General features: G+C 42.8%; 1 protein-coding gene and 1 long non-coding RNA gene across 2 annotated transcripts; one reads left to right on the top strand and one right to left on the bottom strand.

Annotated features, from left to right (window-relative positions):
* Window positions 1–91: 91 nt before the first annotated feature.
* Window positions 92–8,319, bottom strand: LOC143145190 (uncharacterized). The gene is made up of 3 exons (XM_076308322.1): window positions 8,026–8,319; window positions 5,277–5,337; window positions 92–2,266 (listed from the first exon to the last, which is right to left on the bottom strand). The coding sequence occupies exons 1-3, from the start codon at window positions 8,033–8,035 to the stop codon at window positions 1,978–1,980; spliced, it is 360 nt and encodes a 119-aa protein (XP_076164437.1). The 5' UTR covers window positions 8,036–8,319; the 3' UTR covers window positions 92–1,977.
* Window positions 6,663–27,136, top strand: LOC143145194 (uncharacterized). The gene is made up of 3 exons (XR_012991633.1): window positions 6,663–7,160; window positions 7,337–7,488; window positions 26,837–27,136. It is a non-coding gene; the product is annotated as an uncharacterized LOC143145194 (long non-coding RNA).
* Window positions 27,137–27,147: the final 11 nt, after the last annotated feature.

The following is a 27,147-nucleotide window of genomic DNA, read 5'->3' as shown; positions in this document are numbered from 1 at the left end:
TATATATGTATATATATATATGTGTGTATATATATGAATAAATTATATATTTTTCTGAGTGTGTAATACTTATCATTATTTTACGTAACATATGTGTTTGTATCGTACGAAGCTACTATAAATAGTAAAGCAGTGATCTTCTTCAAAACATAACAACATTTATTTTTTAATAATATACTACAAACATTACCATTACGTATCGTATATGAAAATAAAAACAAAGATTACACATTTGTTCCACAGTCGTTCGAAATGAATTTAAAGTGTTACCACCTTTTCCCTCGGTACCAAATCGAAAAGATGTTTATCGTAGAAAACCTTTGCTTCGAAAAGTTACGCAAATGCGATGGAAGATTATATCGAGGGGACGATAGTTCGAGTAACAATGGGATGGATCAACACGCACATAATGTTTCTGTTATAGTTTAATATTAACATTATAACACAAGTCTATTCGTGTATTTTTATACATATGTATATATGTATATCTCTATAAATGCCTAATAATACCTATTTTATGTGGACGTAAACCTGACGCAATATGCACGCAGAGACTAGAAGGATCGTACTCGTAACTCGTTGGACCATAATTAATAACGAACCTTCTATTATTCGCGAAACGCTATGAAATAAAGGAGATCTCGACAATGATTTCGTTGACGCGTGTGCAACAATGTCCCGTGGTTCTCTCGCTTCTCATTAAACACTTTTGACGATGCATTACGTTGGACAAAAAAAGGAAAAATAGAAGTGAAATCTATTTACAAAAGCTCCACGCGTATTACGACAGGCTTAGAATCCTACGCTATCGTACGTACGCTTACGGTATATAAAACTAACTTACGTGTATGGAACACTGAAATATACAACGCTATAAAATGTAGAAGCTTGTACTTCGTCGAGATTTACTAGATTATACACGATCGTGAACGCTCCGTATCGAAAAGCGAAATGACGATGTTTCATCAACGCGTTGGCGTGTCAACGACCTGTCAACTGCCTAGAACCAAAGCCTCCCATTGTTTCCTGGTCAGCGCTAAGTTTTGTTAATCGTATCTCAAAAGTTTGTACTACGCTTAGGCCAACCATTTTTCCTGTGTATATACATGAAGTACCTAACGGTTTTCTCAGTCCTGTTCAAAGACTTTACGAGCATACGCCGAGTGTTCCTCATTATTGTCGTAACTAGAAGTATTTCAGACTTTGCGTTAAACACAAAACAGTATTATCCCGTCGAGCAAACAAACCCCCGAACGATTCGCAGTATTCCCCCGGATTCGATCAACGATCGAATCGAGTCGCGCGCGAGTCTTCTTTCTTACATTTACAAAAAAAAAAAAAAAGAAAAAAAATGCGCACGTATTTTTTCCCTGCTCTTTTTCAAATCTTCGCAATGGGTTTCTAAGAATGACAAGAAGAAGCGGAAACACCTAAGCGAAGACGATGTCGCGGCTGTTTCGCGCGCGCGAAACCGAAGAGAAAGCGTCGATGAGAACAAAATGGATGATCTCGTGCTTAGAGACTAATCGTCGCGCGCTCACGGTTTCGTCCCGGCGATGAAGATCGATCGAGTTCACGGATCGAGCGGTCGTCGAACCCGAAGTTCGTCGCACCGATCCTTTCGTTCTTTCTATCGTCGTGGGGACGTTTCCTCGTCGCGTCGACACCGTTCGCGCAATTATTCACCGAGAATCCATTTTTACGAGCGCGACGGACGCGTTTCGAAAAAGAAAAAAAAAAGAACGGCACGCGTCGACATACTGTTGTCGTCTCGCGCGATACGGTTGCCTACGTCGAACATGTATTTTCGTAACCGCGCAGCAACAACAACAACAACAACGACGACGACATTACGACGATATTGATTTGTTTTTCTTCTCGCCAATTTTCAATTTACATCTAACGCGATCGATGCGCGCCGCGGAGGGGGCAGTGGTCCCAACCCTATGACTGTTCTGCCCAATTGTATAGACGGAATCACGCGTGCGTAGCTCCCATAACGTTTCTCGTCGCGGAGAGTTGCTCCTCGGCCTCCATCATCTTCAGCTTCCTCACGACCTGAGCGTGTTCCTCGAGCAGTCTCGCGAACTCTCCCCTCCTGGTCTCCGCTTCCACTTGCATCTGCTTGATACGTTCCCTGGGACCACCCGGGCTGTCCAACGGTGTCTGGGACGACGAGTTCTGGGAGCTGCTCTCGTTCGACAGACCGTCCGAGTCGGAGTTCTCGCTCGATATCGAGTGCGAGTCGACGTCGTCCACGATCAGGCTACAAACGAAAAGAAACCGTGACAGAAGGGAAATTGTTCCGTTCCTCTTTTACTTTTTCTTTTTTACGATACGAAAATAACCGTACGCGATGTTTTCGAAAAGCTCGAATTTCTACGCGTTCCTCAGGTGGGAGGGAATACTTTGGAAATTATTGGATTGTTCGGAGAGTCGTTTCGTTTTTCAAAATGGAGAATGTATAATTTAAAAAAAATTTTGTACACTCTAAAAAAATCGTGTTTCATTTTCTCAAAAAAAAAAAAAAAACGATACGGTTTCTAAAACGAAGAATATATAATTTAATAAAATGTTTATATACTCTAAAAAAAAATTTCATTTTCACCAAAAAAAAAAAAAAAAAAAAAGAAATGACTTTCCGAACGACTCAATACTACCATAATCTTCCTCTCTTCTTTTTCCCCCGTTTTCCATTTCACTCTTTCGTTAACGTTTGTCTTTCTATTGTCACGTATAACGTAACAATAGTATATTTTGCGAATCTTCGACCGAGATCGTAACTTTTCAAAATATTCGTCATCGTAAATTATTCTCGACTCAGTCGAGAATCGGTACGGATGTTCCTGATCGATACTCTCGTTGAAATGTGTGTATTTGCCCGTGATTGGTCTTATCTAAGATTTCGTACGCCGTATCGATTTCTGTGCACGATGCACTCGAGATCGAACACAACCGTGTGAGTTGCATCCAACGGTTATATTAATCTCGAGGTGTGTATGTGTGTGTGTATACGTATTGGAATTTTCGAAACACCTACACCCTCCGCACAATTTTTCTTTTTCTCGCGAGAAAAGAAAGTATCGTGAGTTTAAATTTCGGCTCGAACGCGCGCGTGTATTTTCGGATTTTCGAATGCGTACGCAACCCTCGAGCGTGCTCGATTTTGCGAGGAATCGAATTTCGAGATTGTTTCGATCGTTTGGAAAGGTAGCGGAAAATCGAGAGGAGAGTTCATCGATCGTCCCAACGTCTCCCAGTTCAGGTTTCGAGACCCCAACACGGGTTTTGTCGCCAAGGAGGACGTGATTTTCGTAGTCGGACCGAACTATCGACGTTCTGCCCTGCAGCATTGTAGTGGCAACAATTGTCGCTTGCGTCAATGTTACGTCATTGGTACTGAGGCACGTAGTACGGCATATGGATAACGGATTGATTTTACGCGAAATATTGCGTTAAACGGGCGCGTTAAACGGTCCCGTCGAAATTGGAGATAGAGGGTCACCGTTATCGTTGCTGGTAGGGTTTCTTTCGTTCTCGATCCATTTGGATGAATTATTATCAGCGAAAGAGATGGAAATCGAGGGAACGCGCCGGAGACTCCTCTCTTATTTGCGTCACGGTCTACAACCATAATCGTTCGAACCACTTCCTACGATACAGTGGCCTCGATAGAGCTACGAAAATATTTGCATCGTGGAAATGAAGCGTGGTTACTCGAACGGGACGTTGAATGACTCTCGTTGAACGATTTCCGAAATGGTCGTCAGATTCTTGGCGAACGATTTTCGAAAAGGTGGTCAGATTATTGGCGAGTGACTTCTGGAAAAGGTGGTCAGATTATTGTCGGGTGACCTCTGGAAAAGGTGGTCAGATTCTTGTTGTATGACTTCTGGAAAAAGTGGTCAGATTATTGTTGTGTGACTTCTGGAAAAAGTGGTCAGATTCTTATTGAATTTCTGGAAAGGTGGTCAGATTCTTGTTGTGTGACTTCTGGAAAAGTGGTCAGATTCTTGTTGTATGACTTCTGGAAAAAGTGGTCAGATTCTTGTTGTGTGATTTCTGGAAAAAGTGGTCAGATTATTGTTGTGTGACTTCTGGAAAAAGTGGTCAGATTCTTATTGAATGATTTCTGGAAAGGTGGTCAGATTCTTGTTGTGTGACTTCTGGAAAAGTGGTCAGATTCTTGTTGTATGACTTCTGGAAAAAGTGGTCAGATTCTTGTTGTGTGATTTCTGGAAAAGTGGTCAGATTATTGTTGTGTGACTTCTGGAAAAAGTGGTCAGGTTCTTATTGAATGATTTTTGGAAAGGTGGTCAGATTCTTGTTGTGTGACTTCTGGAAAAGTGGTCAGATTCTTGTTGTATGACTTCTGGAAAAGTGGTCAGATTCTTGTTGTGTGATTTCTGGAAAAGTGGTCAGATTCTTGTTGTGTGACTTCTGGAAAAGTGGTCAGATTCTTGTTGTCTGACTTCTGGAAAAGTGGTCAGATTCTTGTTGTGTGATTTCTGGAAAAGTGGTCAGATTCTTGTTGTGTGACTTCTGGAAAAGTGGTCAGATTCTTGTTGTATGACTTCTGGAAAAGTGGTCAGGTTCTTGTTGTGTGACTTCTGGAAAAGTGGTCAGATTCTCGTTGAACGAGTTCTGAAAAAGGTGGTCAGATTCTTATCGAACGATTTCTAAAAAATTGGTCGGATTCTTATCGAACGATTTCTGGAAAATGTGATCAGATTCTTATCGAACGATTTCTGATAAGTTGGTCGGATGTTGTTCGAAACACGATGGACTCGATCTCGCCAATTTACAGCGAGAGACCTTCGTTGCCAAAACGAGCGTATTATTTGCGCAACAGACTGGATTGATAGTGCATCCAGATGATCGTATAATCCAACCATATCGACTACCACCCACGCTGACTTTTCCGGAGAAACGATTACAGAAAGGTCGTATTGGAAATTTACTCCCACGAAAATTCTGGAAATAACGGGCTTCGGTGTGGCTCGCGTACGTACACGTTTCGCGAACACGCGTTGCAACACGTTATTCGCGAATCTATCTATCCCGGTGCATGCACACGTTGCACTCGAGGAAAATTCGTCTTTTCACTAAGTTCGATCGCGTGACCCTCCCCGCGTATATTCTTCGTATTCTCATCGTGCAAAATTAACGAGAGTTATCTGATTTCGATAAGCTTGAGCTATTATGGAATATTATTCCGCGATGGCGGGCGCAAGAGGAGGGTGGTAGGGAGGAGAGAGAATTCTGTTATCGCTTACCTGAATGCACCGTAAATTTCTCTTCCCGATGCCATCGTCACTGCGATATCAGGCAACGACCCTGGAATATGAAACACAACGACGTGAATTAGTTCGTTCCGTTGGAGAGTCTTCCTTTTCGTTACGATTCGATCGAACCAACGCGAGACGATACGTGTTCCAGGAATAACAATTGTGACGTGAAACGATATTTAAGAACAATCGTCGAGGGTCATCGACGATTGTTCACGCATCGAGTCGCGCGAGTAGCTGTTCGATTTTAAAGCGGCTTAGCGCGTTGTAAGACGCTTCGTTCGTCTTCGCCAAGCGTAATCCTTGTTTCTCAACGAGCCGGGGACGTTAAGTCGAGTGCGGGATGATTTACGAGATTTTCGGCAATTGCGTCAAGATGATTACACCGAGCCGATTGTTCGGACAGATGTAATCGCGTTACACGCGTCCCTGGCGAGGACACGATGCGTGAAAGAAGCCTCGTTCGCTTCGTGACGATTTCTACCGTGTGTAAGCATCGGCCAGTATCGTCGTTCGCGATCGGTGCGACTCGATTTCTTCTTCGTGGTCCGATCCGTGGAAATTAATTTTCCGCGTCAACGTAAGATCGGGAGACGTTGACATTGACGCGTAATGGATCGAAATAGATCAGAAGAGGGCCGAAATGGATTCGAGGGTGGATAGAAATCCCGAAATTTTAATCAAACGGGTGAAAAATTTCCAAATTTTAATTCAATAGATCGAAAATTCCCAAATTTGAGTTTAATAGTTTGAGAATTCCCAAATTTTTATTTAATCCATTATAAAATTCCCAAATTTTATTTTAATAGGTTGGGAATTCCTAAATTTTAATTCAGCAGATTAAAAATTCCCAAATTTTATTTTAATAGTTTGAGAATTCTCAAATTTTGTTTCGATAGGTTGAGAATTCCCAAATTTGAGTTTAACGGATTGAGAATTCTCCAATTTTAATTTGACCGATTAAAAATTCCCCAATTTTTTTTTAATAGGTCGAGAATTCCCAAATTTTGTTTCGATAGGTCGAAAATTCCCAAATTTTAATTCAATCGATTAAAAATTCCCAAATTTCGATCGTTAACGAACGATGGACCGTCTCGCGATTTTCCCGCTCGAATTGCATCGGTACCTTCGTCGCGCGGACGATTCTCAGTCAACGATCACGAGAAAAACGCGGTAACCGATTCTCGGAAGATCGATGACGAAATTTGTCCTGATCGAACGAGGAAATCATTGTTTGCGAAATTGCTCGAGAACTCGCGAGCACCGCGGGGGAATCCCCCTCGTGGGGTTGCTCGTTGTCTAACGAACGACACCAAGAATTTAAAACTCGAGCCAGATGGCAATCGACGGTTTTGCGCAGACGACACGTGCAAATTTACGCGACGGAAGCACACTACGTTGGGCGCATTTACACGTGCACGGCTCACGTCACATCCTCCCACGTCATTAACCACACGAACCTCAATTATATTTCGCTGAATATATTTTACCCTTGCCGGTAATAGCAACGGTTAAAAGTTACACGAGATCGGGACGCGTGATTGGACAAAGGAGGCGAATTATTTCTGGTGGCGGTCGTTTCGCGATAGATCCCCGATTATCGACGAGTATTACGGATCTGTATTGCCAGAACGATCGGTGATGCATAAGTGTAATCCGTCTAGCTCTTTCTAAAATAGGATCGCGAGAATCCGAGTCGATCGGAACCTTGGCCCCATAGAAGCGTGGCTTGCGTCTATTTCGTTAATAAAATGATTAATTAAACGTCACGTGGACCAAGAAGAATCTCACGTTCGAGCATCGTCGGGATCTTAATAAGCGATCACCTTGGGAATAAATTTTTCCAACGGGCGTTGCACGTTCGCGTCTCCGGTAATTGTGGCAATAATAATAATAATAATGATAAAAGGGGGAAGAAAAGAATACACGATCATTGTTTCGTTCGAAGATAGAAAAAAGGAAAAATAATCCGTCGTTCGTGAGCGCGCCGAAGAGGTAAGAAAGACAATTCTACGAGCGATACAGAAGGAATGCTCTTTATTTGGTAGAAGCCGGGAACGACCTTCGTAGCTGCACGAGAAAGAGGATCGGACTCGGAACGAGAGACGAGTGCCTCGCGACCTTAGACAATGCGACCTGCACACGAGACATCCACGAGCCGTGACCACTTCTGCCGGCCGAACGAGGAGAAACAAAGAAGGTAAGAAAGTCGTGACAGAGATGAAAGTATCATCTCGTATTATTGCACCGGATAAACGTCAACGTCGTTTAGAACCAGTTGTAACGTTTCTGCTCGAGATTCCTCTGTCGATTTCAAGCTGAACGTTTTCATAACGGTCCGCCGTGAGAGCACTTCCCTCTAATTGCGCACCGAAGTATTCGTTTTGAATGCACGCGCGAGATAAGTTGAACCCCGGAACGTAACCGTGAGTGCCAAATTCAAATATGTGGCTCCACTCGGTGCGAACGCGAACGGATTTCGGTCGAACGTGATTTCGATCGATCCTGTACGGAACACCGATGACGCACGAACGCGAAAACTCGAAGAAACCGAACGAAACTACGAACGTTTAGCCACCACGTACGACCGGAGGCTGTCTCGAGCCTACCGGCCGGGGACGGACGCGTACGAGCCTCGTGCAACGATTCACAGACCGGGAGAAAGAAATTCTCGCGACGGAGTAACGCTCGTGGCCGGAGAACTCTCATGGAACAAACGTACCGAAATGCTACCCACCTCTGACCATCTGAACTTTGACGGTTTCTGCTGTATCAGCGTCGGTGCGAATTTGTGTATTCGTCGATCGAAATCGAAGCGTAGCAGCGGCTCGAAAAAAATCGTGTCTCTCCGGCTCGGTGTCGAACGTACGTGCGACGGTGGTCGGGAAGCGTGCCGCCGAGGGGGGTAAGCTCAACTCGGGTTCGTGGAACGAGGAGAGAAACGTTATCCGTGGCGGGGGGGGTTACTGAGCGAGTATACGACGATGTTCACCGCTCGACAGACTCGCGCAGACTGATCAGCTCGGCCTCTATTGCCGCGCGCTACAACCTCAACTGCAGGTTACCGCTCCACCGGAGAAGGGGGATGCAACCGACAAATTTTATTTCGTCCCACCCCGCCCCGCCCCGCCCCGCCCTGGCGTTCTCGTCCCGTTCCCGCTTGTTTTCATGCATTCGAGATTCGTTCGTACCGGCTCTCCCTCGCTACGATTTCGATCGAAGATACACGCGTTATCGATCGTCCGCGACCGATTGGTCGTGGCGCGCGCGTCATTCGCGCGCTTCTACAAAAATTCCGGCACGGGTAATCGATAAGCACCGGTTTTATAAATTCGCGTCTCTATTCCGGTGAGACTTGTTTTCAACTTTGCTTTATTCTCGACCGAAAAGAGAGAGAGAGAAACTAGTCCGTTTCACCGTTAAACGATCCCCGCGAAGCACCTGTGATTTTTCCGTTATTTATTCTACTTCTTTTTTTTCTTTTCTTTGTTTACACAAGGACGATTAACGTTCGTCTGTAATTGTTTTCCTTCGCGATTCCGTCCGGTCGAACGCCACCATCGGTGGAAACCCGAGCGAAGAAAAAGCAATTTGCGACGGAAAATTGGATTGTGCTCCGGGGAGACGATCGGGCCGGGAAGAAACTTTTTCGCGGTGACAAAGTTTGCGGAAAGGAAGGTGACGATCGCTCGAATCGATGTTTCGCAGAAGCGGATACTGGTAGCTTATTTAACCGTGCGGATGAATCATTGGCAATGACGTTCGTACGTCGGTGAATTTCGACGTACGTATCGAGCGCGCGCGCCCGCGCGTAATACAATTGCACTTTGAACGAACAATCAAATGCCAACGAGATTACTGGGATGCATAGAAAACTCGTTGAAAATGTACGGGAAGAACGTCCCGTGGACGCGCAACGACACCAAGGACGGTTTTATTATGTTGGGCAAATAGTTGCGCCGGATACCGTTCGTTGCGCGGGAAATAGTTTTAATAAACCAACGTGGACGAACAACGATGACAGACGCGCGTGAAATCTTTACGGTTGTTTAAATCTTTACGCTCGATGGGTTCGTGTTATCTCGTCGGTCGATTTTTTTATTTTTTTATTTTTTTTTTTTAAGAAATCGAGAGCCACAGACCGTTTCCGCGGTCGTAAATTTTTAAATTACAACCGTCTCGCGATAACACGGACGACCCGTTGCTTCGGGTCTCGAGCGTCACGATGCCACGCGTCTAGTCCGCGAATAGTCCACCGGCTGGTGGATCGATCGATTTCGTCACGGAGGAAATCGTTTTCGTTTCTATCGAGACACGAGCGATCGACTCTCGATCATCGACGACGCGGGGCGCGGGAGGGTGGATGTTGAAACATGATCGATTTTCGCATCGTTTGGAAATGAAACATTTGATTCTTACGGTTTTCCCAAAAATGGGGAAACAATGAGCCCAGTATGTATATATATCATAGTCATCGTGCTTAGGTTATGTTTCATCGTCCATTTTTACCGACTTTTGTATTCCTTGAAAATAGAAAATTCGCTCGAACTTTGAGTGTCTTCCATGAAATGAAAAATGTCTTTATGGTTTTCCCAAAAGTGGGAAAAAAATGAGCCCAAAATATAAATATCACAGTGATCGTGCTTAGGTTATGTTTCATCGTCCATTTTTACCGACTTTTGTATTCCTTGAAAATAGAAAATTCGCTCGAACTTTGAGTGTCTTCCAAGAAATGAAAAATGTCTTTATGGTTTTCTCAAATGTGGGATAAATGAGTCCAGAGTATAAATACGACAGTGATTGTACTTAGGTTATGTTTCATCGTCCACTTTTACCAATTTTGGCCATAAGTTTACTTGTACTTTCGGTACCACTCTCTCAAAACATAGTTAAAACAATACAAACCATATTTCTATATCTTCAAAGTAACGACAAATCGAGGGAAAATCAAAGTAAAGAGTTATCGATAACAAAAAAAATACAAAATCGACGCGGAACCATGAACCGCCATTTTGCTAAAAACGAAACCACATTCCCGAAGATCGAAATACTCCAACTTCCGGTTTAGAATATTTCCTACCCGTATTAATCGACAAAAATAGAACCGATTATACTTCGGAGCCTGATCCGTTAACTTTTTGGTAAAATTATTCCAAAAATCCAAATCAACATCCGAAGAAAAATACGACGAAGCGTAAAACACGCTTCGACAATAATTGTATTTATTAAATTCCAAGCTCCGTTTTAACAACTTTTCTATCGTTTCTCGAGAAAGGGACATTTTTTGTTCTTTTTCTCAAACGATGCTTAAAAATTCTCGTTTATCAACATCCTCCTTTGCGTACGCTACGCGTACCAACAATGGCGGTACCAGACGGACCTTTCGGCGTTAGTGTACGTTGGATTTCAGGGTCACGCGCAACACCAAACGAAACAGAAGACCGTACAACCTCCTCGGGGAGTCCCGTGGTAAATTATTTCGGTTGGTCGCTAATTTTGTCGCAGTTCGCCATGCCGCGGGGGGACCGATGGTTAACCATCGCCGCGCTCAAACGGAGCTTCTCATCGTTCGTTCCGCGACGCCCTAACCGAGCTTATCGTCCCCGGTTCGTTTCTTTCTCCTTTTCCATCTCTTTGTCCCGGCTCTTTCGGGAGCGTTTGCTTCGTCGATTGGCACCCTATTTTCGCTCGTTAAGAGCCGGTGTTCAATGTACCGAGTCGCCCAACCAGGGTCAACATCTCCCTCGAGGCTGAGAAAAGCTCGCAGTGTCAACGAGCCCGTAAACCACCCTGAAAAAGACGAAGCATTCCTACGGGGGGGAAGAAAAACGAGCTTAGGGGGAGGGGGGGGTGGAAGGGAGAATCCATACACCACATTCGTCGTACTTACGTACAACGTTTCTCTTTCTCGTCGGTGTAATAATTCTTTCCGCTCGTCGTCCCTTTGTCTTTCGTTCTTCGAACGCGGTGCTCGAACATTTAACCGGGGAAAATATTTCCTCGGATCGATTTCAACGTAGATAGAGTATATATATTGGGTCGGTCGGAAAGTTGTCGGTGTTCGAAAAAGGAACTTTGCAAAACGTTCCTCCACCGTGATCCAAAATGTTACTGAACATTTATACTAAACTGTAAATATTGCCGTAAATATTACTATAAGTATTGTTAGGTTGTTCGAGAAGTCGTTTCGTTTTCCAAAATGGAGAATATATAATTTAATGAAATTAAATAATACAGTTTAAAAAAAAATCGTGCTTCATTCTCACCAAAAAAAAACGAAATGACTTTCCAAAATGGAGAATATATAATTTAATGAAATTAAATAATACAGTTTAAAAAATAATCGTGCTTCATTCTCACCAAAAAAAAACGAAATGACTTTCCAAAATGGAGAATATATAAGAGAATAAATATAATTTAGTGAAATGTTTGTACACTCGAAAAAAATCGTGATTCATTTTCACCAAAATGACGAAACGACTTTTCGAACGACCCGATAGATTTCTTTCGAGACCCACCGAGATCGAAGTCTCGATGGATTCTTGACCAGAGCGGTTTTCGAGGTGTATCGAAACACACGTGTACCGAGGAATTAAAAATCCGTGTTCCTCGAGTACGCGCGCACGGATATTCTATTAATAAATCGAATATACGTGCTTTTTAGTACGCGCGTATCGTGGAATTAAGAATCCGCGTTCTTGAAGTACACGCGTATCGTCTATTAATACATCGAATATACGTGCTTTTTGGTGCGCGCGTATCGAGGAATTAAAAATCCGTGTTCCTTGGGTACACGTGTACCGGTCTGTTGGGAAACTTGCATTGGAAGAGTTGTTTCTATTTTTTTTTTTTTCTTCAATAGAGCCACGGATCCGAGGGTGCACACGTGTACACGTGTATTTTGATATATTTAGGTCCTTATCGATTTGATTAACATAAACACGCCGGGTGTGAATATGCAAATGCGGTGTGTGCGATATGGAAAAAGTACGTGTGGGAAAATGTACGTGTATGCAAATTTGTTGTGCGTCATAGAAAATACACGTGCATGGAAATTTGTTATGCGTCATAGAAAATACACGTGGAAGTGTGGAAATTCGTTACGCGTCATGGAAAATGCACGTGGAGGTGTGCGAATGTGTTACGTGTAACACAAAGTACACGTGTAGTATAGAAATACATGAATAACAAAATACACGTGTAGTATAGAAATACACTGTAACAAAATACACGTGTAGTATAGAAATACACTGTAACAAAATACACGTGTAATATAGAAATACACTATAACAAAATACACGTGTAATATAGAAATACACTGTAACAAAATACACGTGTATTTTGTACACGTTTTAAAATTCCGAGTCTCTAGATCCTGTACAGAGTCCATACCTCTAGATCTTCCATGCAGAGTGCTCTGAAAATAATGGTACAAGCCTAAAGGGGACGATTCGAGAAGTTGCACCCTCTTCGATCAACTCGAAGATGAAATTTAAAAAAAAAAAAAAAAAACACACGTCGCTCGTAAATACGTGCATCGTGTTTACATGTTTTCGTCTTTCTCGATTAACACTCGATTCATATCTCGCGAGCTTGTTTACAAATCTAGAGAAGCTGAGCTTGGAGAAATTCGTTCGACCTCTCGTCGATCTCCAAGTGTACGTAATTTCTCAATCGATACTTTCGAACTAAAATATCAGTCTGTCTGGAAAGTAATTTCGTTTTTTTTTTTCTTGGTGAAAATGAAACACGATTTTTTCAGAGTGTACAAACATTTTATTAAATTACATATTCTCCATTTTGGACAACGAAATCACTTTCCGAACAATCCAATACATTGACAACAAGTACATTTTCGATTTAGTCTCAGAGTCACCCTCTCCCCGCCACGATTTCCGTAACACCCGGTATACCCAGTCAGTGTCCCCCCCGATCCGAAGACACTGGATCAAAACGAAACTATTGTTCTCGAGCCGGTGTACAAACACGGTGAAAAATATCGCTGCCCCGTGAGTGGCGCGTTGTTCAATAAAAAGGGTTAACCGGGAGCACGTGACACGGTGGAAAGTAAATAACGAGCGTTATCTGTACCGTAGAACACGCCGAGCGATCGTGAGGAGTTAACAAAGAGGACGTGCGTCAGTGATAACGATCGTCGAATATCTCTTGTATCCGATCGGCCAATCGGAGACGAAACGGAAAGAGATCTCTCCGTTGGAAGATGAGAACTGTCTCCGAGATAGCTATGTGCGTCAATGCTGATACTATATCTTATCTGGCTATTTCCACTTTTGTATAGATCGCGATAGTCGATCGTCGCGAAAGATTCACGTTCGAGTTGCTCGAACGTTTTAAATCGTCGGGTACGAGTTCCAACGGGGGATGATTCTCTTCACACGACCGATACTGATTCGTTCGTATCGGATACGAGCGATTCGTTTTCATCGTACGAACCTTCGGAGCGTTCGTAGTATCGTGGAAAATACGAAGCCTTAAAATACGAGACGAACGGAGACCAGCGGGGAGCTCTGCTTTCGAATACGTCAAAGCCGTTCTTTATCAAGGTCGTTTTGTTCATACGTCTGGTACTTTTCCGAATCATTACGACGTAGCCGTCATTTCTCTGCAGGCCCCCTACCTCGATGACAATCGTTTCGTGTGCACTCGTACCGTGTTACACGGGTCCGTTACGAACCGAGACACGGTTGAACAACAAACAAGGTTACCGATTGTTCGCCACCCTTTATCCCAGCAAGGGTGGCCGAATTTTCGGTTGGCTCGCGAAAATGAATCGCACCGACCGTGTAACGGATGGTGGGAATAAAACATTCCGGAAATTTGCAATAAAAGTGTCGCCACCGTGAGCGAAATTATTCGCTCGTTTCTTTCGAAATTTATTCCGAGAAAACAATCGAGGTGAACGTTTCTGTAATTATCCAAAAACGGTCACTTTTGCCGAGATTCTAAGATTGCAATTAGGGAGGATGTTTAAGTACTTCACTTTGCGATCATAAATCGGGAAGCTTAAACTTTTGGATCGTGTCGCTGTTAGGGTGAATAAATAATGTTCTAGGAACGTTAATAAATTGTGTAGTCCTCGTTCTCCTATTCGCGTGTCTCCACAAAATTTAAGTCGACTATCCGTGAGATTCGTTACTTAAATTTATATTAAACAAGGCATGTATTATAACCCTAAGAAGTGATATTTATATTTATATATATCTACAAGCTGTTTTAGGCGGACAGATCCCCGATTTATCAACCTCCTCGATAATGCGACCAACCGTTCGCCCTTATATCGAGGACAGCGATGTAACTCGCTGTATATCAATGTTTCGGTGCTAATCGTACGATTTAAAAATAGCAAAAGAAAGAAAGTGATCAACCAATCGATACGTTTACCATAATAGGAAATTTTTGTTTAAGAAGAAACGTTCGTCTTCTTAAACAAATGTCGTTTTCGTCGTACGAAGAGAGACCGAGACCTTGTTTCGTTACGAGACCTTGGATTCGAAACTCGACTCATCGGACATTTGATATCGAGGTTAAACGTTCCTCTCGAGTCTCTCTTTCTCTCTCTCTCTCTCTCTCTCTCTCTCTCTCTCTCTCTCTCTCTCTCTCTCTCTCTCTCTCTTAAGATGAGAGAAAAGAACAGTTTATTTCTTTTAGGAAAAATTGCGAGGGCGTCGAGGGATTCCACGCATACCGAAGCTCCGAGTTAATAAATCCGAATTTCTTCGTTGGTTGGTTCCACGTTCGATTCTAATCGCTCGAATCCGTTTTCCCTCCTTTACCACACCGATCGAACTTCTCTTGGCAGATGTCCAGCGCGGTTACTTTTTTCGATTAATTTAGCTCCCGCCCCGTGAAGGACAATTATAAGAGTTCCCGTGCTTTTTCATTCATATCCAGAGACGAACGTCCCGATGAATAAACGCGGTATCGTAATTTTAGGGTAACGTAAATTTCGGCAAACTTAGCACCGACCCTTCGCCGCACTCGACGAGTCTAACTCGTGATAAACAATTCTGGACCGAACACGAACATCACGAGTCAGACTCGTGGAATCGAACGCGAGCCGAACGTGAACATCACGAGTTTGACTCGTGGTACGAAGATCGGGCCATATACACTAAAAATAGTTTAATGGGGAAGATAAGGATCCTAGCGTTTGAAACCTGAACAATTACCGCGGTAAACAATCTAATTAAATTTTTTCTTCACAATATGTTTTAAAGTATTGATTGTTTATGTGTTTGCTTTAGTGCGATATAAAATTTAGTAATATAAAAAAGAATTAAATTAGTATTGACGTCCACAACAGCTGTATCGCAATTATTCTCGAGTTTCACACTGGCTCGTTTAACGCGGGTAGTCCCTTACCTGTTGGGCCCAGACCTAAATGAGGCCCAGTACCCTAAGGGGTCCAAAGAATTTACAATTAGTTTTAAGGACCGTACCTGGTAGAGGGCGATAAAAGAGAAAGTGAGGGTCGTTGAGGGTCCCAGTCAGGCCCAACGGTTGACCACGGGGGGCCCGTCGACGCGCTGACGAAGCTTGACGAGCGAGGGTGCGGAAGAGTGTAGGGTGGGAGTGAGAGAAAACGAGTAAAGAGCTTTCCATTTTCAGGAGAAAGACCAACGTGTTGAGAGTCGTGTAACGTTGTACAGACTCGTGTCATAGTTAGGTTATGTCCTGTTATTCATCTATTGTCCAATTAATTACTTATTAATTGGTTCGATCGATAAATTATCCCACACGTATTTTCGATGTTCATCGATGGTGTGTACGAATCCCCTCGTGGTCCCAGGAACCCGATCGAGCGTTAAAACGCGAACGATTTTCCAACGATGGAACAAGAAAACGTATGGAAATCTTTTCCGGTGGATCGGAACGTCCGGTTGTGGCACGACGTACACGCTGAAAGTCTATAAGCCGCCGAAGAGTATTTTTGTCCGTGGATATTATCGATTGCATATACGCCTGTATTCGTTCTCTCGCTTCCACCCACAGCGCTTACCACGATCGCGTGGATTCCTCTCTTTATTTTTCCTCCTATACCGTGGGTTCTTCCCATCCGAAACTGATAGACGAGCTGTACGCGTCGTTTCCCGTTTACAAATACACACCAGCGTCCGCATAAATCTGTTCCAACTTCGCCAACTGACACGATCCGCGGAAGTTCGGTCCATTTTTAGTAACCCCGGGTCCGCGTGGTAAACTTCCCGAATCCTGCCACCGAGATTGGGGAGCGCGTACCTTTATCGAGGTACGGTCCAGAAACGAGCAGCCAAACGCGAGATTGCGTTCGAAGATCTCGAGACGGTAAATTTGTGGCGGGAAACTTCAAAAGTGTTCGAAACTTTCCGAAAACTGCGCGATGACATCGAGATTGGGGAGCGCGTACCTTTATCGAGGTACGGTCCAGAAACGAGCAGCTAAACGCGAGATTGCGTTCGAAGATCTCGAGACGGCAAATTTGTGGCGGGAAACTTCAAAAGTGTTCGAAACTTTCCGAGAACTGCGCGATGACACCGAGACTGGGGAGTACGTACCTTTATCGAGGTACGGCCCAGAAATGAGTAACCAAACGCGAGTTTCGAAGATCTCGAGACAGTAAATTTGTGGCGGGAAATTTCAAACACGTTCAAAACTTTCCGAAGACTGTTTGCGCGATAACTCGGTAAATGTTCAATACTTTTTCACAAAATTTGGCGTACGTATTTTTTAACTCGTTGAAAAATGACTCATATTTTAAAACATCGGCAGAAAGAAGTAAACATTCGATGTTTACTCTCGTGCGATGTTTCACAGTGGTGTGGAACTATAAAAAAACAAAGCACCGTGAATTTCGCGTTAATTGCAATTTATTTGCATCGTTAAAGACACTTGCAACGACTTTTCCCATAAAATGACCCCACTCCTTGCAAGATTCCCGCAAAACGGAATTACCTGGAACAAAAATTGAAAAATATCTCTCAAGACATGAATCCTAACCCCTCGAACTTTCAATCTTCGAATTTCGAGGTTGGGAAGAATCCGAGAAAATTCTCATCGATGTCCAACGATCCGCTGTATCGTCTCTCGTCGTGTTTTCGCCGTAAGGGAGGATAGGAGGGGGGGGGGGGCAAGGAACGATCGATCCACGGATGTGGAGAATCAAAGCGACGCGGACGAAATTGTATCAGAGGCGAGGAGTCTGACGCGAATGAAACACGAGGCAGGCCGAGAGAGTTCGTAAATTCGACGGTGAGTGACGTGTCTCAATTGTGATTCACTGCAATGCGTCACAGTGAATAGAGAATCTTATTCTTGGCCCATCGCGGCTCATTGTTCGCAGTCACCTACTTTCATTTGCCCAATTGTATCGTTTGCTTCGCGCGTCACTCTATGGATTATACGTACGGCTGGTATTCCAGAACAGGAAACCTCCACGGCCAACCCCCTGCACTCGGCTAGAGCCTTTTGCCGAATTTTTGTTCCATCCGTCTCCGTTTGATTCGGTGCACCTCGTAAATTTCCCACCGTGTATCACCGTACATGGTAAACAAGCTGCTGCTGCTGCTCTCTTTGTCTCTCTTTCTCTCTCTGTCTCGTGTATCGACGTGGAATTTATTTTTAAGAAAGTTGTGCATACGCGCGGCAACGTTAACGAAACCGTACCGTAACGTCGGTTCGATGAAAAGTTCCTACGTGATTGGCGGAATTTCGCTAGTCAGCTGGTATTTCACCGCATCACGTACTATAAATAGTTTAAATAATCACGTGACGTCCGCATACCACCGCTAAGGTACACGTAGCATTGTAGGCAGCAGCCATTTCCGAATATTAGACTCGCGGATAAGGAGCAACCGCCTCGACGTTCGAAAATTCCGCGACCGGTCTCGCGGATCGATTCTACTTTTCTTTTATTTTTCTCTCTCTCTCCCTTTCTCTCTCCTTTTTCCAACCGTGTGTAAATAAATAACGCAGCCTCGAGCGCTTTTGAATTACAATCGGCGCTGACCGCCGGACCTTGAACGAGTTCAAGTCGTGCTGCGCGGGAAATAATAGCAGGGGCTACCTCGTTATAAGTTCTCGAAGCTTTCGGAGCATACGATCGAGCGGTTGCTCCTCGTGAATTCGAGAAACGATACTTGTGGACAACGAACACACGCTCGATAAATACTCGAAACGAAGGTTCGTTAACCGAGACGAAAATTGACCTTACCCTCCCACGAGATTTTTCATTGTTCGAATGGGAGGGGAGGAAGTCGTAAAGCAACCAACGAGTCGTCGTAAACTCGTCCCGAGTCGATGAAAGGGTCCGTGATCTTTTCTAGAATTTGGTCCGCGCACGGTTCCGCGAAGCTTTAAAAGCTTTCGGCTTTAAGCATCGATCTTAATAGCTGACGCGAGAATTCAATGGCACTCGTCGTTTCGGCGGTGTTCACGGAGAAATTGTAAATCTCGTAAACTCGCCCACTTGGTCCGACTACTCCGAAAAAAGAGGCGAGGAAACGTTCTCGACGGTTTTTTTTCTCTCTCTCTCTCTTTCTCCCCCTACGCCTCTGTGGATATATATTTTCCTTCTCTTTCCCCCTTTTAGTCGCGGGATTTACGAGAGATCCCGAACGCGAGTTTGCGGCCGAACACCCGTACGGATATCTTTTTGGAAAACACTCCGAAAAGGTGGAATAAAAAAAAAATATATATATATGTATATATATGTATATATATATATATATATGTATATATATGTATATATATATATATATATATGTATATATATCGTCGTAGCGCGCCGGTGCGGAGAGAGCTTTTGTTGTTTATTCAGCTGGAAAGCTTCCCGCGCCTTTTAGCTTTCGTTTTTACGATTGTCCTTTGTACACGAGCTTACGTCACTGGGTTCGCGCAGAAGAATCGGTAAAATAACATAGACTAAGAGGGCGGTTGGAGTAGCACGAAGTGAGATTACACGGACGCGAGAGGATGAGGGACCCAACTTCAACACCAAAATGGCGGAGGCCCGGAGGGTTGGAGGTGGCACGTGTTTGACAGCCTAACCCAGTGGCGTAACAATGAATTTATACCGTTTACATTCCGGGATCGTTTATAGCTTTTATTCGCGGCTATTGATCAAATATAATAGCGAACAAGCATAGACTGACGGTTAATTCCTCGAAGGAGTATTCTCGTTTCTTTCTCGCGAAATATTCGATCGATACGACGTTGTTACGTGCGAACCGAGAAAACTCGAATCGTGGAAAATTTGAGATTTTTGACTCATTGCACACATTTGGGCTCGTAAGGTTCGTCGGTTGGAAAACAATAAGATTCTCGTATCGTGTTTCGTGATTCGTATTTTTCTTTCATCGATTCGAATTATTCGTACGAACCGAGAAAATTCAATTCGTGAAAACTGAGGGTTTTGTAATATTTTATACACTTGGGCTTGTAAGGTTCGTTGGTTAGAAAATAATAATAATAAAACTTTAAGAGATTTGTAGTATTATACACTTGAACGTGAAAGGTTTCTTAATTATAAAATTACGAGAATCTCGTATCAATCGCAATCGATTCGAATTATTCGGTCGAAATTTCTTATCTGTCGTACGAACCGAGAAAATTCAAAATTTCGCGATTCTTGTGTCGTTGCACACACTTGGGCGTGTAAGATTGTTCCGTTAATTACAAAACGACGAGAATCTCGTATCAATCGCAATCGATTCGTACGAGAACCGAGCGAGAAAATTCTACGAATTAATCGAATCCGTGTGTTTCTTTCATCGGTCCGAATTATTCGAGTATTTTATTCCCCGGTCGGGATTATTGAGAAAATTCTTGTCGCTGCTTTCTGAACCCTACGCCTGTGAAGCTCGGCCACCACCGTGTACCACCCCCAATCCCACCCCTAATGACGTCATAGGACAGTGGCGCCAACAACCCTGCACTGACGTCAGCTCCGAACATTGGGCAACCGAGTTACCTTTGTGCCATGAATTTCAGACTCTACCGTTTCGTTTCACGCGGCAAAAAAAAAGGGGAAGTAACGGACAAATATTTTTCCGGAAATTGGCTTCCTTTTTTCCTTTGCTTGTCGATCGTGTTCGTCGAAATACCGATTCGAACACGGGCACAGAGACGGTCGGAATAGAATACAGAAACGTTCTGTATATCGCGCCCTTATCGAGCCGGCGTAAAGCACCACCTTCGTCATCGATTCACCATGACGACGGCGATGACGATTTCGCTCGTCATTCGTTACCCGAGTTTTAGTTACGATTACCACCCACCGGTGGTGTGGCCGGCTAGACCGGTTTATTTTTAAACGTGCACGATAACGGCATATCGATACCCTTTACGGTATGAACTTTTCGCGTTATTTCATAGTAGCAGCGAGCAATATTTGCCATTTATACAGAGGGTTTCTAAATCGAGGGTCTGCAGCTGCAGAATGCATTTTTCATTGCAATTACGAAAACTTTTGTTTCCTCGTTATTATTGTGAACAATTGGCTTTTCTCGTTAGAATTCTAAAAGAATCTTTAGAATTATGAACAAATACGTTTTCTCGTTTACGAATTGTTAAAAATTATAAAGAAATGTGTTTTGTCGTTAAAATAATTAAAAAGTGTTTTCACGTTAGAATTGTAAACAAATGTGTTTTGTCGTTAGAATTGTGAAAAAGTGTTTTACTATTTCAAACTACTATTTCGAACTATTTCAAAGCTTTTACAATATAAAAGATATATACGTATCAACATTCGGTCACTCCACCTAACTTCTCACTGTGCGACCTGACAAATGTTAATTCTTTCGTCGCGGTTCGTCGAGAATAGCTCGCGGTGTTACGTGTTTTCGTTAAGTGTAAAATTGGTCCGTCTTTCGACACTTTCGTTCGTTCATTTTTTTCTTTTTTTTTTCATTCCAGAGAATTTTCCGTTTCAATTTAGGTAACCGAATCCGAACGAAGTTTTACGACTGATGGATGGCGCAACTCCGAGCAACGCGCGGCGCGTGCAACTATTCTCGAGCGCGTAGCTTCATCGGCGCCAGACAATGGCACGATCGTTGAGAATTTCGGAAATTCTGGAATCCCGGAAACACCGGGGGGAACACCGACGATATCGCTCCTCCATGCTCGGCTACAAAATGGTCGGTCTATTTTAGAAAATCGCGCACCAAGCTCTCGATGGTGAACCTTCTTAGGTATTTTCTCGAGCGATCGTTCATCGATGTGCCAATTGCGTTCCCATTGGCGTGAAAAAACGTCGAAAAGTGGCTGGAAAATTCCTCTGTCCCTCGACACGATCGTAAATATTTCTAATTCTCCATTTCGATTAAATTCACTGTGAATACACTTGATCAAAAGATTAAAAAAATTGCGTTGGATAATAATTGATGTTAATTGTCGATGGATTTCATGAAAAAAAATTAGAAGACCTTCTTAAATTTTAAGCTGTAGTTTTCCAGATAACTTTAACGGGGGAAAAATTGCACTAGTTAATAATGGACAGAAGTTATCGGTAGATTTCATGAAAAAAAATTACATTGATTAATAATTGATGTTAGTTGTCGGTGGATTTCATGAAAAAAAATTACATTGGTTAATAATCGATGCAAGTTCATGGATTTCGTGAATTTTCCCACCTTTAACAAAGAAAAAAAATTACATCGGTCAATAACCGACGTAAGTTGATAATCTTGGCGAATTATCTCCCTCTAAAAAAAACTAACAAGACCAAATTCCAACCCGGTATGTCTCAAGGTAACTTCAACAAGGAAAAAAAATTACATTGGTTAATAACCAACGTGGGTTTATGAACCTCGCGAATCTTCCCCCTTCGAGAAACCAAAGAAGTTGAAGTCGTAACGCGTGGGTTTCGCGATAACTTCGACGAGGGAAAGAAAAAGAAAGAACCACGTCGTCGAAGAATCGGAGCGAGTCGGCGGACTTCACGAATTTTCCCGTTCGAAAGGAACGAGGAAGATTAAATTCTAACGTGTAGGTTTCAAGGTTGAGTGGATCAATATTTTTAGCGCGGGAACGCGTGGAGAAAGCGAATTGTTAGCGTGTGTCCCGGGAGCAGATACGGTTGCCTTCGTGAATCGACTTTTACAAACTTCCGTTCGCGCTTACGTTCGCATCGAGCTACCCGGGCCGATTCATTGTCAATGTCACGTGCGGATAGACACAGTCCCGCGAGGACCAATGAGCAATGGCCCCCACGGTTTCGCGTCGCTCCTCTAACAACATTTGAACGTACGCGTGGATGTTCCTTTCGCGGCACACTTATCGCGACCATACGTAACGACCGATTCATCCACATCGCATTATTCCGTTTTATTCGAGCCTGTTCGGCTTTCGTCTGCCCCGACGGACACGAATAAATGGATTGTCATAAAATTGGCCTCCCGCCAGAAACGTCATCGCAATTAACTACCATACCAGACTGTCCGAGCAGACTGTTACTCAAAGCGTCCATAAATACCGGTTCCTTCTATCTGAAAATAACACGATCCAATTATCGAGCCACCATTGGCGAACGCGACTGTTACAGATCAACTTTCCACCGTTAAGAAAAACGTGGGGGAGGGGGGACGTATGCAACAATAATCGATACGGGTCTCGTGGCCCGATAACCGTGCGATAACGTTAACCGTTTCTCGTTCGCGGGATGTTTGTCAAGAACTGAAACGTTCGCCATTCAGGTTTCTTAATTGAGAAATAATACGTTCGACCCACGCTCGCGATCATCTCGCTGCGTGTGGGTAGAGATTTACGTGCGCTGATCTACAGGGTGGTCCATACTGAGCGGCACCGGCTGGTTTCTCGAGAAATATTATTAAAGATTGGAAAAACATTCTTTTCCACGTATTTTGCAGCTGCTAGAATCGTAGTAGAAACGAATCATCCTTGGTGTTTAACAGTGGTAACAGAGGAATCGATTCGATTTGAAACTTTATTTTAAAATTACTTCATTGTTAACTTTGCTTGCAATACTCGTGAACAATTATCGAAATAGACAATTCATGGTACTTGTAAATTAATTTGCTCTTGATCCATCTAACTTCGAAGATACCTATGCGAAATGCTCGATTATTAACCGTTTGAATCATGTTGAGAATTCGTTCGGTTTCTTCACATTTATCGTGTACTTTGTGTATACACACTCTTACTACCGTGAGATTAATCTGTTCTCTGTTATTATTATTAGCATCAAATTTTTCCTGATAGATTTTTTTAATTCTATTTTTCGTTATTACTAACAAACAAACTTGTACCATTTATTTTACTGGAAATAATATCGTCGTGTATTTTTCTTATTGAACAAATTACAAGTCCCGCGTAACCCTCCAGTGTATTCTATTTCTACTACTCGATGCTCGTATATTTTACGTTTACAACTTCGGACACCGTTTATGTTTATCGATAACGAAGAAATATCGATGTTTTCCCCTACGCGTGCGTTGTACCATGAAAAAAAAAATTTTTGGATCCTATCCCAGACACTCTCGCACGAAACAGCGGCTGTGGCGCTTTGTGCGGAGCATCATCCTGTATACAGTGGGTCGAAAAAGTATTCGTACACTATATAATAAAGAAATTTCAATTTTAATAAAAACTCGTGAGCGTGTAAAGTATGCAGGGCCGTATACGATATAATTTTTTCATCAACGAACAATGTCCTCGAGAGGATAAAATCAAGAAAATTCAACGTTTCTTCATTTTTTTAATACAATTTTTTAAGAGTATTTTTCACAGTAGAATGATAGAGGGACAAAAACTGAACATTTCTTATCCGAAAATTTTTGTCGTATCTTACACGATTACAAAGTTACAGAAAAAATAAAAGTCGTTGAAAATCAGCCTTTAGGGTGGCACTTGCCCTTCGATTTTTCAAGCATAACTTCGTAACAGTGCGAAACAGAGCAAAACTTTTCTGATGAAAAATGTTCAGCTCTTAGTGCTTTATCATTCTGTTGCATAAAAGTCCCAAGACAAGTTGCAATAAATAATAAAAAAAGCCTTGAAAACCTTCCAAACTTCTCGAAGAAGTTTTCTATGCAGAAATTTCTCTGTGCACGTCACTATGATCTGTGTTCCGTCAAACTTTCATTAAAATCAATCTTACAGCTAAGAATTTCCTCACGGATACTTTTTGGAGCCACTGTATATTCTTCGGCTCACGTCCGCATCTCGCTTTCTCGTCGATTCATTGTCAGTGATATGCGCAACGTCCTCGCAAACGGACGGACAAACGAACGCCGGATCCCTCTTTTTATTGTCGCGTCGATGACGTCAATTCTCTCTAATCTTGGCGCTCATTTCCGAAAATTATGATACCACCGACAGGCCAACGTACGACACAGGCCGACTGACGTTTAGGACGATCATCGGTTTCCTGATTACGACCCTCCTGCCTTTTACAAACGATTTCGCCTTGCCGCCGCTTCTCGTTTTGGAAATCGTGCAATACGAGGGCTCGCGCGGGAATTAGATTTTCATTCCGAAAATGCGATATTAACCTTACCAATGGATCAGAAACTCGTGAAGACGCGCATTAGATTCTTTAACTTAATTTTTTTGAGCTTATTTGTCTCGTCGTTTTTCAAAAATTCAAACTCCTGCTATCGAGGAACACACGGTGTGTGTCTCCCTCGTTAAAAGTCCGTAGTTACTTCACATTTGTCTGTAACATTTATTTGCCATTTCAATTTCGTATTTTATTATCTTAGATCTTTTTCAATGTTAGAAAAAATCCTTTTCTAATGATTTTCAATCTTTCTCGAAATATTCAATTGCGTACAATTATCGTAGACCGTAATCGAAACGAGGTTCGCTAAACGAGATATCGATAAAAATTTTCTTTCGATGAGTAGAGTTCCACTGTAATCAATTCGAGAAGGATCAGTCGCGAACATACTTTTTCATAAAAAAAAAATTACCATTTTATGCGACGCGAGATGACGAATAAATTTTCCACGTTTCGCAAATTAGAAATTGAGTCACCTGGGTAAAGTACACGGCGTAAGAGGTAACTCTCGCGAATGAATTTTGCAACTCCTATTGTCTCGCGTAATCGCCGAATCACGCATGAATATGGTAATTTCCCGCAATAATAACGCGTTTTCCGCACCTCCGTAACATTTATTCGTAGAAAAAGAGCTCACGGCACCAGGTGCCATCGTAATGTTACCTATGTACGTACGTACGTGTTCATCGATGCCTTTAATATCGATTTGCATGGTTGCCGTATTAACGACCGATATTATGTAACGTTGGCCAAGGTCGAGGTACGCGACCGTCCACGATTATTGTGAAAAAAGTTCTCGAAGTCGGTGCCACCTATTCCCTTCGTCGTTCGATTAATATTGTTTCGACACGAGGGTGAAGAAAACCGGCCGTGTCACGATGAAATATACGTATCGATAACCAACTCGATACAAAAATATCAACCCTGGTTTTTGCTAAAAAAACACGGTATCGTTTTTACGTGTCCAACCGAAGAAGAAATTTTACTTGTTCCACGAATCCATATTGACCACTCAACGCGTGAATTTTTCCCGCCAAAAATTATCGATTCTCCTTTTTTATTTATTTCTCGTCCACGTAACATTTTCAACGTAATAATTTAACGGTAGAACGCGATGAGAAACTCTTCGTAAACGCAGAAAACAGAATTCACTCTTATCGTGAATCTAACTAACTTCAATTTCGCACGATATTATTTAAAACGCTAGAAAACACGTATCGTTACAATGTTCGTAAAATAATCTTGTTTGTTAACGTCTGTTGTCCCTCTTGTTACGAGAAGACGAACAATACTAACGTCTTCGAACTTATTATTGTTCGTGGTATCGGTACACAAATTCAACGAGAAGTGCGTTAAACTTGAAAGCAGTTCCACTGTTGAAAGCACGCACATTGCTCGTTTTAACGATCAGACCGAACAGATCGTTTCTAAACACAAATCTATCCCTACCCGAGTCCGACTCGGACTCGCACGGTACGAAGCTCGTGCACGAACCGTGCAGGTTAAGAGGGTATTGCATCTCGCTCGACGTGTTCGCGTCGCGGCACCGCGAGTTGCAATATTCGGCTCGCTCGTTACGGTGACAACGCGCCAACACACACGCTGACCCATATAAAGATACGCGTTTAGTATATCGAGTTATCCAGAGGTAACTGGCACACATATTTAACCTCATTTTTGCCTCGAAGTAACACTCTTTAGTCTCTCGTTTGGCCTACATCGTCCAATCGGTGACCACCGTAAAAACAGCTGATGTTTGCACGAAAATGGGGTGTACCACGGTGTTTCGAAACACCATAAACGTATATCGATTGACACACCGATTTCTTCTCGAAATCTTTTCCAGATTTCACGACACTTTATTTTTATCAATTTTATCCTCTGTTGCGAAAAAAGTATACGTCAGTTGCTAAACATTGTTAACCACAGTGTGTATATCGCACTTACGCAATTTTTACAAACGAATTGTTAAATTTACCATCATTGGGGGTGTTTTCTTTTTCAAAAATTGTGTTTTTTTTTTTCTCAGACGGACACGCGTTTTAACACAATGTGGCGAGGACAAATATTTGCAAGCTGTTATTTTCCACGGTGGAGGGAAAAAAATGTTCTTCCACGCGAGCGTATTGGGTCAGACGTCATAGTCGGCCTTTGTAAGGCAAAATTATTCGACTGGGGCCACATTCAACTTACGCGCAGGACCCCATTCCCCTTGATCCGAGACTGTTCTTCCCTTCATCCCCCATCATATCTATAAATCAAATTCCGCCGGCTGGCGTGGATAAAAAAAGTTTGATCTCCGTCCAACAACGAGGATCGCGAATGGTAAAAAAAAAGAGA

Source organism: Ptiloglossa arizonensis, chromosome 4 (assembly GCF_051014685.1).
Source record: "Ptiloglossa arizonensis isolate GNS036 chromosome 4, iyPtiAriz1_principal, whole genome shotgun sequence".
In the NCBI taxonomy this organism is placed as follows: Eukaryota; Metazoa; Arthropoda; class Insecta; order Hymenoptera; family Colletidae; genus Ptiloglossa; species Ptiloglossa arizonensis.
This window is presented reverse-complemented; position numbering and strand designations above follow the sequence as displayed.